Below are 15,269 nucleotides of genomic sequence, written 5' to 3'. Positions count from 1 at the left end.
TTCTCATTAAACTTCAGAGAGGCAAAAATATTGTGTTCGGTAAACTGAATAGCTGATAAAAGTATTTACAGCTGTTTTGATATACTATTCCATAAGATATCACATGCCTTTATAAAGACAAAACTTGAATAATAAAATATATTATTTGAGAAAGTTATCAACGGATTTGAAAATTTAAGCAAAACTTTACTTCCACAGTGATTTATGATTTGATTGATATTACCCTTTGCAGGTTTAACCTTTTATTTCAACAACTTGGTACAAACTAACCAAGAACTCTGGATTTTCACTCTTTTGGAAACGACCAGGATTGAAAGTGGGTCTAATTGGGAATCAGCTTCTTGATACTTGTGTTGCTTAAAGCAGACGTGACTACACACGTCTGTGTGTAACGAAGCATTATTTAGGAAACCTATTAACATATTTCATAGAGGATGTTTTTACTTGTAATAATGGGAGACTGTCATTATAAAAAAAAAACTTTAACGATTCCTCCTTTAGAGGAATTTGAGCGTTCAAACTGTCTTTGTTGTGAAATATTTTCTGCTTGTTGGTGAGAAACTGCAGCTGTGGTGGAAAGAAAGTAACTATCATTGTCATCAAGTCAAAAGTCTTAAAGCATTTCTGATGTTGTGTTCTTCTTTTTTGGTTTATATAACTAAAGACTGCCTGAATTAGTTTTTCTATTGAAAGTAAAAGTAAATATATAAATATAGTAAAGCAGTAATATGAATGGAGGAAACACAGTAGCAGTCAGTATGTATTGCTGAGTGATCCTTTACTTTCGCAGGGGTACATTGTGGATTCAGATAAATAATTAACGTTAGAAATATAATCGACAAATCGTTTTTATTAAATGTGGAATACAGCTTCATTCCACTCATTAAAGAAACAAAAATTCACATTAATATGTAAATAAAGCAAAATCAGGACAATTTTTACCAGCTGCATCATTAAAATGTGCACATTGATGCATCAATATAATTCAATAATATACACTATATTAAGTATGTTTTGAAGCTTAACTTCATTCACATGTTGAACGCCTACCTTTTGTCAGTTTTGTATTGTGATATTTCTATTTTACTTCAGTAAACGATCAGATCAATGTAGAAACTGTACTTTGTATTCATCAGGCCTCACAGAACAGCAGACAGAAGAACGAGTTCAGCACATCAGGGTATTCAACTTTTAATCCGCGACTGATCAAACACCCAACATTCACATGTCTGTAGGCAGAAACATGCATGCATTCTTTTTCTCCGTCATGCATATCTCCATATTTCAACCCTGATATTCTCAACAGTAGTTCTTTCAGATCAGGTAAATCCCGACGCTGGATCACCTTCATTCCTTATGTAACTTCACACACACACACGGAAAAATGTCTGTCTTGTAAACCCTGAGCATCAGTTACTTTGAGCAAACCATAACAGCCAAACCCGCCTTCACTGTGAACTACCAAGAGTACAACAAATACCGAAGATAGGCTTATTATATACACAATTACTTCATATACAAGATCAGCTTTTTGTACTATAAACTCTTTCACTTACATCTTCAAAGAAAAAGTTTGAAAGAGGGAGAAATGCCTTCAAGGGTAAAGACATGTAGTCTCTGGATCAAAACCTCAATACATGTACATTTATTTGCACAAGGGATGGCAACAGACCGGTTTATATACTTGCCATTGAAGCTATATATAACTTTTGTACATTACAAATAAGTATTTGATTCTTTGTTTGACTGCAAATGATTCCGCATGCGATTTCTAGCGATGCTGAATAAAATGGAAAAAAGAAAATCTAAAAAAAGAAACATTATGGTGTAGGCAAAAGATATTTACAATATTACAATACAATACACAAAAAGCACATAAAGGCTTCACATAAGACTGTTGTAAAACATTTCAACAGAACCAGGCAGTTGAGGAATGTCTGCATTCAATCAGAACAACACAGACTGACTTTCCGCTTCCAAAAGGCAATAGATATGGCTTCAATGTTCACAGCATGAAAAACAAAACGTGGATGGTACGTTATGAGATGGACATCTATACCTCTGTAACTGCAACTACCTCTGGAGAAAACATTGACTTTGTCTTTGAAAACATGTAAAAAAATAATTAGTTTCTTTGAAACCCAGCTGACAAAGACGAGAAAACGACAACACCAAATACATGTAAAATGCCAGAAAACATTTGCATATGATTGTTAAATTACAAATGGAGTCATTTTGAGAAACGTTCTTTGTTTGAAGCTCATTTAGCCCATGTAAACTTTGGTAAACCAAAAATAAATTAAGAAAAACACGTTGAATAAGCAAAACAATCTTCTACATTCTACAAACTTTTTGGATTCTGTCTCTTACCTCAAGAAATACAGCAAAATAAACCCCACGACATTTATTACCAACAGCTGCTGCTACTTCATGTATCGGATATCACTGTTCATCCCAGTAACGCAAACCGTTGTACACCGGCAAATGTAAACCGAGACAGAACGACAAAACTTTAAGGCAATCAAAACATTTTTACAAAAGCAAAATGGCTGGATTAATGAGGTGAGTGGCGTCTGCAGCGTCATTTGGCAGGCAGCGGAAAGTCGGGGGACGTTGGAGTCGCCAGCTCCTTATAAAAGTTCTCGATCTGCTCCTTGTACATCTTCAGAACCACGGGCCTCTTCAGCTTCATGGTGGGGCCTGAGGAGGAACAGGCAAGGAATTCATATTGTTAAGGAATTTGGTTTATTATTATTTTCTTTCTCCTTGTACAACACACAGCCGGTTTAAGACCTTTACAGAAACAACCGTCCTCTTCCTGCCACCATGCCCTCGGCCCCCACCTCCCTTACTCAGCTCTCCTCCGTTAAGGGAGAAATCCCGATCCAGAATGATCCACTTCTGAATGCGCTGCGCGTTGGAGCTCGCCCCCTTGTTGACGGTGTTGATTCCCTCCTGGATGGCGGCGTGGATCGCTTTGTCCTGGCCGCCCGCGATCTCAGAGACTCGTGTGGCGTTGCTGCCCAACTTCCTGCAGAGCTCGACGGCTTCCGCCGTCAGTTCGTCCTCTGGGTCTCCCGACTCCACGTTTAGCTGGCACTAGAGAGAGAGAAACATTTGAAAAGTTGAATGATGCCACCTATTTCTTTTAAATACATTATTTTCCATGCAAATCATTAATACAATTCAATAGATTTTTCTGTTTTCTCTAAAGCCCTCTAGATGGCAGCATCTGAAAGGAAACATCTCTAACGCTGCATTTTTATCAGTAGAAACGAGATATGTATATTGCCTCTGGGTGAGATTAGATTAGATCGCCGGTCACATTGTCGTTACGCTGCTCTCCTGTCGGCTTCTTCAGAGCACAAACGAAACCATGTTGCTTAATTTGTCCCTTTGCTCTTTCTATGGGCAATAAAATAGCGTAACTATTGAAGAGCACTTGCTTTCTCAGGGTGCCGCTTGTCCTTGTGAATTTTGCTCGTAAAACATAAGGACACAACATCAGAATAACCGAACTCACCTTGATGGTGAGCAGCATAGAAAGGAACTTCCTCTTGTCTCCGATCAGCATGGCATTACTAATCAGCGGCACAGCCTTCTTCACAGCATCTTCGATAGGAACAGGAGGGATGTTCTCTCCTCCTGCTGTGATGATCAGCTCTAAAAAAAAAAAAAAATCCCAGTTAAGTAACAAACTATACTGTTAACAAATAAAGAAAAATGTTCCAAGGCTCACAGACTGTTATTCTGCGCTAACAAGACACTGAATCCATGTTTCCATTTGAGACCGTAAAGGAGAAGAGAAGTCTTTATCTTTCTCGGGATCCAGTGCAAATTCACCTGAGTGTTGTCTAACTCTAAAGAGGAATATAAAAGTACCTTTAATTCTTCCGGTGATGTAGAGGAATCCGTTGTCGTCATGTTTGCCCAGGTCCCCGGAGTGCAGCCAGCCCTCTGCATCGAGAGCCTCCTCCGTCTTGTCGGGCATGTTGAGGTAACCCATGAAGACGTGACGGCCCCAGAAGCAGATCTCCCCGATCCCCTCGCTGTCCTGGTTGTGCAGCTTCGTCTTGCACCCTGGGATCTCTTTACCGCAACTGCAGCGCAAAACAACATTTCCATAATTCGTCACGTGCGTCGAGTGGGCTCCGATCCGTTTGAAAGGAAATCAAAAGAAAAAAAAACGTACCTGGCGATCTTGAAGGCCTCGGCGACGGAGATTGTGTGAGGTCCGGTGCTCTCGCTCATGCCGTACAGCTCGTACAGAGGGATATCTAGGCTGAGGAAGAACTCCAGGGTGTCGTTGGTTATGGGAGCGGCACCAGTGTAGCACCTGCTGCAGCGGTCCAGGCCCAGAGCCTTACGCACCTTTTTGAACACAAGCTGTTTGGCTATTTTGTAGCTGAACGGCGTGCGGCCAGCTGCTTCGCTTCTGAGGGAAGACACAAAACCGCAACATCAGTCCAGCTGATAATAAATGAGACATAGTGTCATTAAAACATTTAGAGAATAGCTAGCAGTTTAATAAACAGGATGTAAACAGGAACAAGGAGTGATTTAAGCACATCTAAATAAAGCTTTAATTTAATAACCTGCACATACTGATTCATTTTGGTCAAATTGGTCTGCAGACCAACATCTTTGGCCCAGGCGGCCAGTTTCCTGCGAACAGTTGAAGACTTTGCCCCGACCGACTTCATCTTCTCCTGCATCTTCTCCCAGACACGTGGGACGCCCATGAAGGCCGTGGGACGCACTTCCTTCAAAGTGGTTACCAGCGAGCCCTGATTTAATAAAGCACAGTGGAAATGAGCAGAAAGGTTTGAATCGGCCTCCCCAATGTCCTTGGGAACTATTGCATGAGTAACAAATGAGCTTTTGATATCTAACTGAATGAATGTGTAGGGGTGGTGAATGATGAATTGAAAGCAGCCCTAAGACATGGGAGCAGCGTAGGATGCCAGGTGATTTAATCTCGCAATGAAAGGACACGTTGTGGAGAGCTGCACATGATAAGGCTTTTAAAAGGTGACCATCACTAAAAATGATCCTATTCGTTTTCATGCCCCTAAACTATGAAATATCAACATCGCAAATGTGATTTAAATCAAAACAAACTGCATGAATGTCACTGCCAGCTGCTGAGGATATGAAGTTTGTCCTGTTTTATCCTAAATCTCCGTTCAGGATGGGCCGCATAATGTGTGCGTTTCATGTGTTTTTGTACTAAAGACCACTATCATCTCACCTTCAGCGCATCCGGCTGGGCAAAGTGCGTCGCCCCTCCGACCCTCATGGTGACCCAGATGTCGACCATCTGAGCAGCGATGTGGCTGAGCGGCAGGTAGCTGACCACAACCTCCTGAGCGCGAGTGGCGTCCGTCAGACTGACGTGGCGGCCGGTGGAGAGCGCGGTCCATGTTATCTGAGGGCACGGAGGGAGCGTCTTTATTATTTCATGTATGGGAGGTTGGATACAGACATGCTCTATACAAGATGAGGAGAAGAACACCGTGAAATGGTGAAAGTGTTTGATACCTGCTACGAGAATAAAATACGTGCACAGGTTTGTACTTGTTTGGTAAAGGTGAAGCCCATTTTAACTCCTTTTTTCAAAATCTATAATAATGATTCAGATTGTATTCATCTATAACCTGAATCCGTAAACTAAGTTATCAAACTGAGATGCAGTAGAGTAGAAGTTCTCTTTACGGTACTACATGACATGAGGTTACATTCCATCACATCATTTGTCCACCTTTATTGTCTAACAAAGAAAACCAGAGTGAGCCAAGTAAATTCCCTGAGGTTCTAAACCCTACCCAACTAGAAACTCGCCTAACAAGGCGTGTGCATGGTGTGCTCAAAGGTGAAGGTCTGTCAGGTCTGTCGTTTCACCTCTACAGGATGTGACACCTCTCTACTTCCAGGAGGCCCGTGGAACGTAACTCACATTGTCGTGGCTGAGCATGACTCCTTTGGGCTGGCCGGTGGTCCCTGAGGTGAAGATGAGCGTGCAGCACTGGTTGGGCTTCTGGCTGGAGACGATCGCATCGAGGGGGGCGTCGGCCTCGTCGCGTCCGAGCTCCATGAACTCCGCCCACTGCAGTAACACAAGACAACACCATCGAGATGAAGCGGATTTGAATTGACTAATTTGTTCGTGTTTGCCATGAACGAATTGTGACTTACGGAGTACAGATTTGGTCTTTTCTCTTTGAGTTCATCTTTGTACTGGACGATGGCTTTCAGGTGTGGCAGCTTGTCTTCAACCTTTAAAACAAAGAACACAATCCCATGAGTACATAGAGCAGACTATCCTTAACAAGTAGACGACACCACTGGCTGGAATACTCAATTTATTACATACTGTATTGTTCAAAGATCTCATCAGTCGAAAAAGTAATTTAATTTAAAATGTTTTAAATGTACTTAATAGAAGACAGATACATTCTTGCAGGATATGTGCTTTGTCCAACTGCATTAAAAGAGTTACATCAAATAAAAGAAATCTCTATGTTGTTTTAAAATAAGTCACCTTTCTTTCTTCATTATTAATTACACAGGGGCAACAAGGAGAAAAATATTTTCTCCTTCTTGTATGGAACTTATGCAAAACCTATTTAATGTTTTCCTGTCCTGATCACATCTCTGAGAGTGAATTGAATTCATATCTTTGATTCATAGATTCTTTATACACAACTCATTCCACTTGACTCTCACCTGAAGGATTTTCTGCAGCTGTTTGTGATTCTCCACCACGATGATGTTGGCCTTGCTGTTGTCGGCTACGTACTGGCAGGCCTCAGGGGAGTTGGTGGTGTAGATGCCAACAGCGAACCCGCTGCAGCAGAGCCAAAGGAAACTCAGACTTACAACAGTTTCCCTCTCATCTTTACACACAATCAGATGTCAGTCGATACCAAGTGATGAAAGCCCAGACCAAGCAGCGTTTCCGGCTTTCCACCGAGTTAGAAAGACAAAACCTGTGATTTGGCTCAAGGGGATCAGGTTTGGCGAGTTAACCGTAGGTTCAATACAGCCTTGTTGTCATGCGTCACCCAGCACTGAGCGGCCGGTAGGCGTGGCAGTCTGGGATGGACGTACTGCACTCACCACTTCTCATCACTTCTCATCATAATCACAGATCACAGTGGGCAGAAAAAACCAATGTCTTGTCACAGATGTTTGGTCTGGTGAAACAAATCTGCACTTGACTAATCAAAGGTTTCTGTTCTCGATTAAAAGGGCGTTAACGGGTGTTTTGTGAATTTCAACTCATTTTTGCTTGCTGAAGGAAGCACAGAGTTTCTGTTGGAGCCCCGAACTCTGAATATTCATGCAAACACTGCAGACAACGCTTGTGATTACTGGGGAGTGATCTGCCTGGAGATCGCCAGTAGTTTAAGAAGCACTAGCATAAATCACATATAGCCAAGGCCAGTAATGTGCTTAGTTGCTTTCAACTCGGAAGTTCATCCGCCGCCTGTTGGCCGTTGTGCTTTCAGTCATTAATCGAGGCTACGTGCTGAACTGGACTACCACTGGCTCTGCCCTGTAATGAACTCACTTTTCAAGTCTCGGATCACAGTACTGAGCTATAGAAAGACATGCACACAAACACAGAGCTGGCAGTGAAAACGAAAGTGAGGGAACACAGAGTTCATCCATGACAAACTAAAGAGATGAAACTCACCCGGCCAAAATAGCACCAATGTCAGAGATGAACCACTCAGCCGAGTTGAAGCCCAGGATGCCGACGCCATGGTAGCGCTGCAAACCAAGCTGCGAAAAAATATAAATACAATGCAAGTTTAATAGATGATGATACTCTCATACACTGGAATCAGTCCAATTACTACCGATGCTTGTGTGCCAGGCGGTTTCATGGCTGGGTTCCCTTGTTTTTCCAAGTCAAATTAGGCAGATAAGGGGTCCGGAGTTGATTCAAAAGTTTGCATTTGGTTGCTTGGAGCAGTCAGCATGCAGAGCGAACAGGGGTCAATGTAAGTGAAGGAAACCATTATCAGGCTAAACAAACTGAACAGACCATCAGGTAGAAAGATAAGGGATGGTCAAAGCAACAGTTTTACCAGAACCAGAATTACTGGCAAGCTCATTGACAGCAAAAGGCCCAGAAGACCATGGAAAACATCTCAAATAGATGATGGAGTTCTTTCCTCGGTGGAGAAAGACGCCATCGTACCATCAACCAAAGTCTCCAATCAAGAGACCACCTCATGAATGTTACCACTGAAGGACCGGAAAGACAAATTACACTTTGCAGAAAATCGTCTAAAAAAGCCTAATCAGTTCAACCAGACCAACATTTTCCACAATGATGGGAAGAGAAAAGCTTGGAGAAGGAAACATGTCACATCAACTGTCAAACACAATGCAGGCGGTGTTACGGCGTGTGTGTGTGTGTGGCTGCCTACGGAACCGGGTCAGTGGTGTTCATCGATGATGTCACAGCTGGTAAAATTCTGAGGTGTTTAGGGCCAAACTATCTGCTCAGCTATGCAACAAAACTGAAGTGGATAATGACTCAAAATATGCAAAAACAACAAGAGAGCCTCTCAAGGCAAATTAAGGGAATATTCTTCAATGGCGAAGTCAGTCATCTGACCTCTTGAACGTGCTTTTCACTAAAACTGAAGGCAGAAACACCCACAAACAAGCTGCAACTGAATGAGTCCGCAGTAAAAGCCTGGATAAGCATTTCAAGGGAGGAAGTGATGTGTACGGGTGCAAGAATTCAGGCAACCATTGACTGCAAATGACTCCTCTAAAAGTATTACAAATCATCACAATCATGTAATGCTGTCCAATCACTTCCGAGCCCCTGAAAACGGGGGATGAAAGTTGTAAGTAGATAAAACAACTACCTTAAGAAAGCTCTTGGCAGCTGTGCGGCAGCTCTTGTAATATTCTCTGTAGCTCAGGCTCTTCTGCTGCTCGCCCTCCTTCCAGCTCAGAGCCGTGTAGTCGCCAAAGCGCTCCACAGCTGAGACGAACATCTGGTTGACGGTCAGAGGGGTCTCGGCAGCCAAGCCAGAGTCGCCCATCCTCAGCGTCACCTCTGCGTCACCCCGTGACGTGCACAGGCCGAGCCCTTCAGCCGCTGCCACCGGGAGGGAGTTTGGTCGCTTGGTGTTGCACTGCACTGCAAGAAAAAGCCGTTCAGTGGAAAAATGAGCGAGGAAGCTGTTGAGTCGGTCGCTCATCTTCCACGCTGGCCCTAGTGGCGCGTGCACCCGGTTTCCTGTGCACACTAGCAACGCGTCTAGTGCTCTGACCTCACAATGTGAAACTGTGGGGGCGTCTTTTCATTTTGTCTGATCATCTTACAGCCACGTGTCTTGCCGTTTATTTGTAACTCCGTTGCAGTGTTTGGAGAAGTAAAACCTACATAAAGCACCTGTTTAATGGGTTAACAGCTCACTGACATGATCTCTCTGGGTAATCATAAAAGCTTCTCGTTGGTTAAAGAGTAACAACAAATATCACGAAAGTGCTCGTGTCAGGATTTCCCCTCAGCGACCAAGACGGGAAGGAATGTCAAAGTTCGGACTGGAAAAAGTAGGCAGGAAAAGGGAAGTCAAGTTGCTCTTCTGAAAGAATGTAGAGTTCGGCCCACTTCCTCAGGGGAAAGGGTCAGAGAAACCACCTTCACAAATGCTGACACAGGGACTGACTTCTACTTGGAATAAACATCTCAGTTGATCAGCCTGCATGTTCCTCATGGTGCTTTTGGGGAGAGAGAAAGGCGCACTTGTCTCGTGGCTTTTCTTTACCGGTTTGCGTGCTTGAGGTCTGTTCGGCAGGGACCTCCGTAGCTTCGGTGTCGCTGGCGACTTCAACGTGTGCACAGATCTCCCCTTCTCTTTCCCCCGTGGACTCTTCCCCCGAAGACTCGCTGGAGACGGTGAAAAAGGGAAAACACATTTCACTTGAAACTGATGCGATTTCTCCTCCTGACTGTAGGTGTCAGCGGGTGTGCTTGGTGGGGACGTACTTGGCCGTGTCCACAGTGCCGTCCTCCAGGGAGGCTTTGCTATCTCGTGCGCCACGGGAGGACTCCAGCGGGCCGCCTGCTCGGGGAGGCTCCATCACCGCGGCTTCAGACGTGGCAGTGGGCTCGCACGCGGTCACTGAGAGGGGAGAACAGGCCTTGTTATGTTCTGTGTACTTGACAGTGCATCTCTTATCCACAACAAGTAAAGTTAAGGCTTATACAGATGATGATTAGGTACATGTCATGTCACGTGTGCACACCCAACATAGTATAAGAATATCTCGAAATTGCATCAGGTGCATCTGCAAAAAGAGTTGATGATCATGAGTTTGATGATCCATTTTAATACACATGTTTAGCAATGTTTGCAACTTCTTAAACAGTCGTGGTCATTTGTGACAGTGAGTCCTCTTTGTAGAATGCATCCTAAGAGAAAATGATGTCTATTATTTACTCATATTTGGAAGATATAGGAGATCACGTGACGTAGGAGATTAAATATTTGTTGACATCCTATTGGCAAATATGTGACTGAGACTGGAATTTTCTGTTGTAAATATTATAGATCATTTGAAACGTATGTTATAGTTGTGGCTCAATATGCGATGAGCAACGACTTCTACTCTGTATCAATTCTGGAGCGGGAGCTTTTTATTTGGCAAGAAATCAATACACTTCTTGTAATAAGATAGCTTTTAACGTACTTTTTAAAAGAAGTTGCTCTCTTGGTCTAATTGCGAAACACCAACGTGTGACGTCCAGGAGCGTCTCGTACTCACAAGACTCACACGCCAGTGCTGCCGGCAACAGGTCCCTTTTTCTAGCACTTACAAGATACCGGTAGTTAACGTATATTTTTGGGCGTCCGGTGTACAAACGTTATCTTAACTCCCTCTAGATTACTCTGAATTTGATGAAATAGGGTGAATGTACACTGCTGTAATCATACAGATCAAATATGCAATCTGCACAAATGAATAACATCTAGACATGTTGTTAACCTTTCTAGCTGACTTTTTGAGCTGTTACACAAACAGTTTTTGTTTACACGGCCGTAACTCCTCACAAAATGTGGCTGCACGGCAGCAGGTGTTGAAGCGAGGTGTCTGAGCGGAAGTAAACATTGTCCTGCTGCAAATAATGCGTTGGGTTTCATTACTGGTCTTGGTCAACAAAACACCAACACCGGCGTCGCCCAACTTTAGCAATCACGCTGTATCATTTGCGTGCTTTTAGTGTGTCTATCGGTTTCATTTCAAAAGAGCTGGAGGGAGAATCCTCATCTTTACGTATTGCCTCAGCACGGGGAAGACGTTCAAGGCTCCTGAACAATAAACCATCACCAGGCCTCCAACGTCAAACACCTCCATGAAGCTCTCTCTCATTCAAAACCCACAGGTCTGAGCTGCTGCCGCCAGCACGTTTACTCAAGAGGGCTGAAAACACACATACCAGCAGCGTATTGTTGCAGCCGCCTTTCGTGACCAGTGAGTCAGGGACAACTGGGCTCCAGTGACGTTACGGAGCAGGAACAAAAACATCTCTACACCTTCAGATGAAGGAAAACAGGTAAAATGGCATCCTCCATGTTTCTAACATGGCAGGAACTACCAGCGTTCCTGGGTTACTGGACTTTGAAGAGTCAGCACCAATCACCACAAATCGCCAGCGCTGTTGGACAGAAGAGCAATCCTGCTGGAACCGTATGACGAGCAGCCGAACCCGAGGACGCCTCGTCAACGAGTCCTATACGCAAGCCTGGAGGTCTTTCAGCCGAGGGTGACTGTCACACCGGCTTCTTACTTCCAATACAGCTGCGGATTCCTCAAGACACAGCTGTGTGGATGTGGCAAAAGTGAGTTAAATTGAGAGCGGAGGCGGGCACAGATGGAATGGAAAATACAAAAAAGAAACGCCGGCCTTGATTGGTAGAAGATCAATTTCAGATTTGTCTAGTTGTTGGATTCCTCTTGAACTTGAAAAAAAGCCAGAGCTAGAGTAAATCAGTATTTACCGTACAGATTAACCTGCTGATGAATTTATGTTTGTGTCTAAAATGTCAGAAAATTGTGAAAAAGCTGGAAAAGGGGATTACTTCTTTAAATACAGTCCAAGAAACAAAAGGTATCTAATTTACAATGATATTATGAAGAGGAAAACAATGTACTTTTACATCATAGAAGCTGGAGAAGGCAAATATATATCTTTAAGAGGAATTGATAATACAAATAGTTGCCATAGAATTTCGGTCACTCTAAAACATACTGCTTTACCCCACCCATCTGATTTTACTTCAGACAGGAGGACATTTTCTCTCCTTCTTCAGTTACACCACTACAATTAATGCCATTAATTATTTAAACTAGCACTGTGCAAACTGACATCATTAAATCAGGAGAGGATTATGAATGCAGCAGACTCTGACAACAACAGGAAACACAATAGGACACTGCCTTTTTTAAGTTTTTGTCACCGATTAATAAAATAAAGTTACAACTATCACAACGCCAAATCTTCAGCCCAAAACTCGAATGTTCTTCGAAACCAAATAGAACCGAGCCTGCAAACTTCCGCAGGGTCAAACGGCTCCGACAGAACCGGGCCCCTCCCTGCTGTCTCTCCATTGTCATGCAAAGCCCCCCCCCCCCCCCATCCCAAGATGCCCACCTCCACTTTCAACTGAGGCCAGAGATGAACCGGGTATCAGTCACTCCGTCCCGTGGAGCATCAGCAGCGCGCGATCACGAGCATCCCCCTAAAAGACGCAGCGGACACGTCAACGTTCATCGTCGGGCACGCGCAAGACAAGCGGACGGTAATAAAGCAAATGAGCTTTATTACCGTCGTCCTGTGACGGGCGGACACACGCGGCCCCGGTGGTTGGGTCACACCCTTTAAACACCCGAACAGATGTCCACGTGTAGTAAAGACCTTTTCCACCGCGATTGAATGTGACATCTGAGCTCGAATCAAGATACGAATGAATTAAGGTTATTACATTAAAGCCCTGCAGGGAGTTGTTACGAGTGCATTAAGGGAAATCATACATATGGTGTATAAAGAGAAGACGCTTTCTGTCTGTTTCCTACCAACCTGATCCGTGTGCGTAAAAGCAGAAGCTCAAGTTATGAGGACTACAAATCAGCTGGGGTTATACATTATACAAAAATAAAATAATGAGTTACTCACATTGCATTTCGGGAAAATAAATATTTTTCCCCCGGTTTTTATTTCAGATGTTCCCTGAAATTGTCCAATGTGTCTAATCCGTAGAAACTGCTCTCCGCTTAGCACACAATAGCCACACCAGCCCGCCGCCTGTACGAGTCGAGCAGCATATCATTCATTCTCAAACAGCAGCCGGCTGGCTCGATCCCGCCCCTTGAAAAAACCCCACCCAGACCAGGCGGGCTGGCTTCCTCCACAACCCCCACCCCCCCACCCTGCTCCATCATCACTGACCAACCTGATTGGTTGAAACCGCTCACACCACACCATCCATTTTCCATATAAGGCCACGCGATCCAAATGCACGAGGGAGGGGGGGGGGGGTGACTCAGAGGAGGCACACATTTGACAGATGATGCTATAAAACCCATCCCCCTACACGGTCCCTACACACACACACACACACACACACATGTTGCAGACATGCTGGGTTACTATCGGACACATCATTTCACATGCAGCTGTGCTAGTTTGACTTCATGACTTCCCACTGACATCCTTCTGCAACAAGATGCTGTGACCTGGAATAATAAATATAGTACCTATTTGATTGATTTCTGCTAACCAGCGTGTATCGAGTATTATAAACACATCTGTTTTGCTTGGAATACGTTAGGTATTGTAACAATTGTAACCTTTTCAATAAACTATTTTAGTATTTGGTTTTCTTAAGTAAAAAATGGTAATACTTTGCGCAAAATGGTTATCACAATGCTCGCTGAGCAGAAACTACTGATATATACTGAAATATAAACATTGCTTACTGCATCACAGCAGGAGTAAATGAATCCATGAACTCCGAAGAAAATAATCATTCTCTGATAAACAGAATGTATCAACACGTAAAATGTAACACTACTAAACTAAATTTAGTCCTGAAAGCTCATATAAGTACCCAACATGACAAGTCAATCCTGTACTTCTGGTTCTTCTGAGCCGCGACCAGGTGGACGGGTGCTGAAACAAAGACAGCAACTCTGGTGGAGGAGCCACACTTAAAGAAATGTTGGTATCGGCAATGACTGCAGTCATACAACTCATAAATAAAGGTGAAGTGACACGGCCCCTTGTTCCTTTTAGTCTCACGGGCGTTGAGACAAAAAGGAATTTCCTTTACACTATTTCCTCTAAACCCCTTGTCTCCAGCGTTCATTAGGTCCGGAGGTAGAAAGCACATTTCCTACTCAAAGTAATTTCATTATATGATAAGATTATCCCTGAGTGTTTGAAATGTGAACGCTGACTCATTACAACATTTTAGCACTTTATCTGATTGTAACGATTTATATATCGAGTCTAAAAATATCTCACGTGGGCAGATGCTCACATCACTACACTGTGGAAAGATCAGCCTCAGCCAATTGCCATGAGAAACGAAAATGCTCCACCGCACCACTGCATGACACTCAGAGTGTACTCATGCGCAAACGGTGAAATGCTGCAAGGTGGGTTTAGTGCTGATGCACCCTGCGCAGGGGTTACAGTCGGTCAGAGACCTCCTCTGTCTCGTCCTGCTGTTTGATGAAATATGAAACTGCCATGACAAAACATTCAATAACTACACAAGTCATCTAAACATAAAAATTAGGCCAATAAAAAAAAACTTATTCAGCTACTAGAGGGCTCCCTCATTAGTCTCCTCTACAAAGATGATTGACGTAATCATGATAATGTTAAGTTTGTGACTTTACCTTAGAGAACATATTTTTAATATCAATTTTAGGCTCAGACAAACTCTTAAGTAAATGGAAAAAGAAAAGTGTTTCAGAGACGAATTGCGATCATCAATTTAAGTACTAACGCGAGGGCCTAAAGGGTTTCATGCCAAATGTTTAGCCGAAAACATGCTCCAAGCAAATAATACTAGAGCAACCTGACTCTATTTAGAGTCAACAAAAGAAATCCGGTACCTTATAATCTTTGTGTATAGCCTGAATTTAGCCTCTTGGTTATGGTAGATATCGGACTGAACTAAAGAATTTAAAAGAATTTAAATGGCATAAAACGGTTTGTATTTATT

General features: G+C 43.3%; 1 protein-coding gene across 3 annotated transcripts; it reads right to left on the bottom strand.

Moving 5' to 3' along the window:
* Positions 1-1,175: 1,175 nt before the first annotated feature.
* Positions 1,176-13,462, bottom strand: acsbg2 (acyl-CoA synthetase bubblegum family member 2). 3 transcript variants are annotated; one of them, XM_078108179.1, is made up of 16 exons: positions 13,211-13,372; positions 11,474-11,857; positions 10,022-10,157; positions 9,801-9,922; positions 8,892-9,169; positions 7,700-7,788; positions 6,727-6,847; positions 6,196-6,276; positions 5,957-6,106; positions 5,252-5,428; positions 4,606-4,787; positions 4,193-4,435; positions 3,883-4,100; positions 3,524-3,663; positions 2,853-3,099; positions 1,176-2,700 (listed from the first exon to the last, which is right to left on the bottom strand). In XM_078108179.1, the coding sequence occupies exons 3-16, from the start codon at positions 10,114-10,116 to the stop codon at positions 2,582-2,584; spliced, it is 2,262 nt and encodes a 753-aa protein (XP_077964305.1). In that variant the 5' UTR covers positions 10,117-10,157; positions 11,474-11,857; positions 13,211-13,372; the 3' UTR covers positions 1,176-2,581. The 3 variants fall into 3 exon arrangements, with proteins under 3 accessions (XP_077964305.1, XP_077964306.1, XP_040039841.2); XM_078108180.1 differs by lacking the exon at positions 11,474-11,857 and adding an exon at positions 12,689-12,776 and having other exon boundaries at positions 13,211-13,362; XM_040183907.2 differs by lacking the exon at positions 11,474-11,857 and having other exon boundaries at positions 13,211-13,462.
* Between the last annotated feature and the right edge of the window lie 1,807 nt (positions 13,463-15,269).

Source organism: Gasterosteus aculeatus, chromosome 8 (genome assembly GCF_964276395.1).
Source record: "Gasterosteus aculeatus chromosome 8, fGasAcu3.hap1.1, whole genome shotgun sequence".
NCBI lineage: Eukaryota > Metazoa > Chordata > Actinopteri > Perciformes > Gasterosteidae > Gasterosteus > Gasterosteus aculeatus.
The sequence above is the reverse complement of the archived record's forward strand: the minus strand, read 5'-3'. Positions and strand labels throughout refer to the sequence as shown.

Excerpts from the sequence above, each read along its gene's own strand:
- acsbg2 (XM_040183907.2), bottom strand. Across the intron at positions 9,923-10,021 it reads GGCACTGTGGACACGGCCAA|CGAGTCTTCGGGGGAAGAGT; the intron begins GTACGTCCCCAC and ends CACCGTCTCCAG. Across the intron at positions 5,429-5,956 it reads TCATGCTCAGCCACGACAAT|ATAACATGGACCGCGCTCTC; the intron begins GTGAGTTACGTT and ends CCGTGCCCTCAG.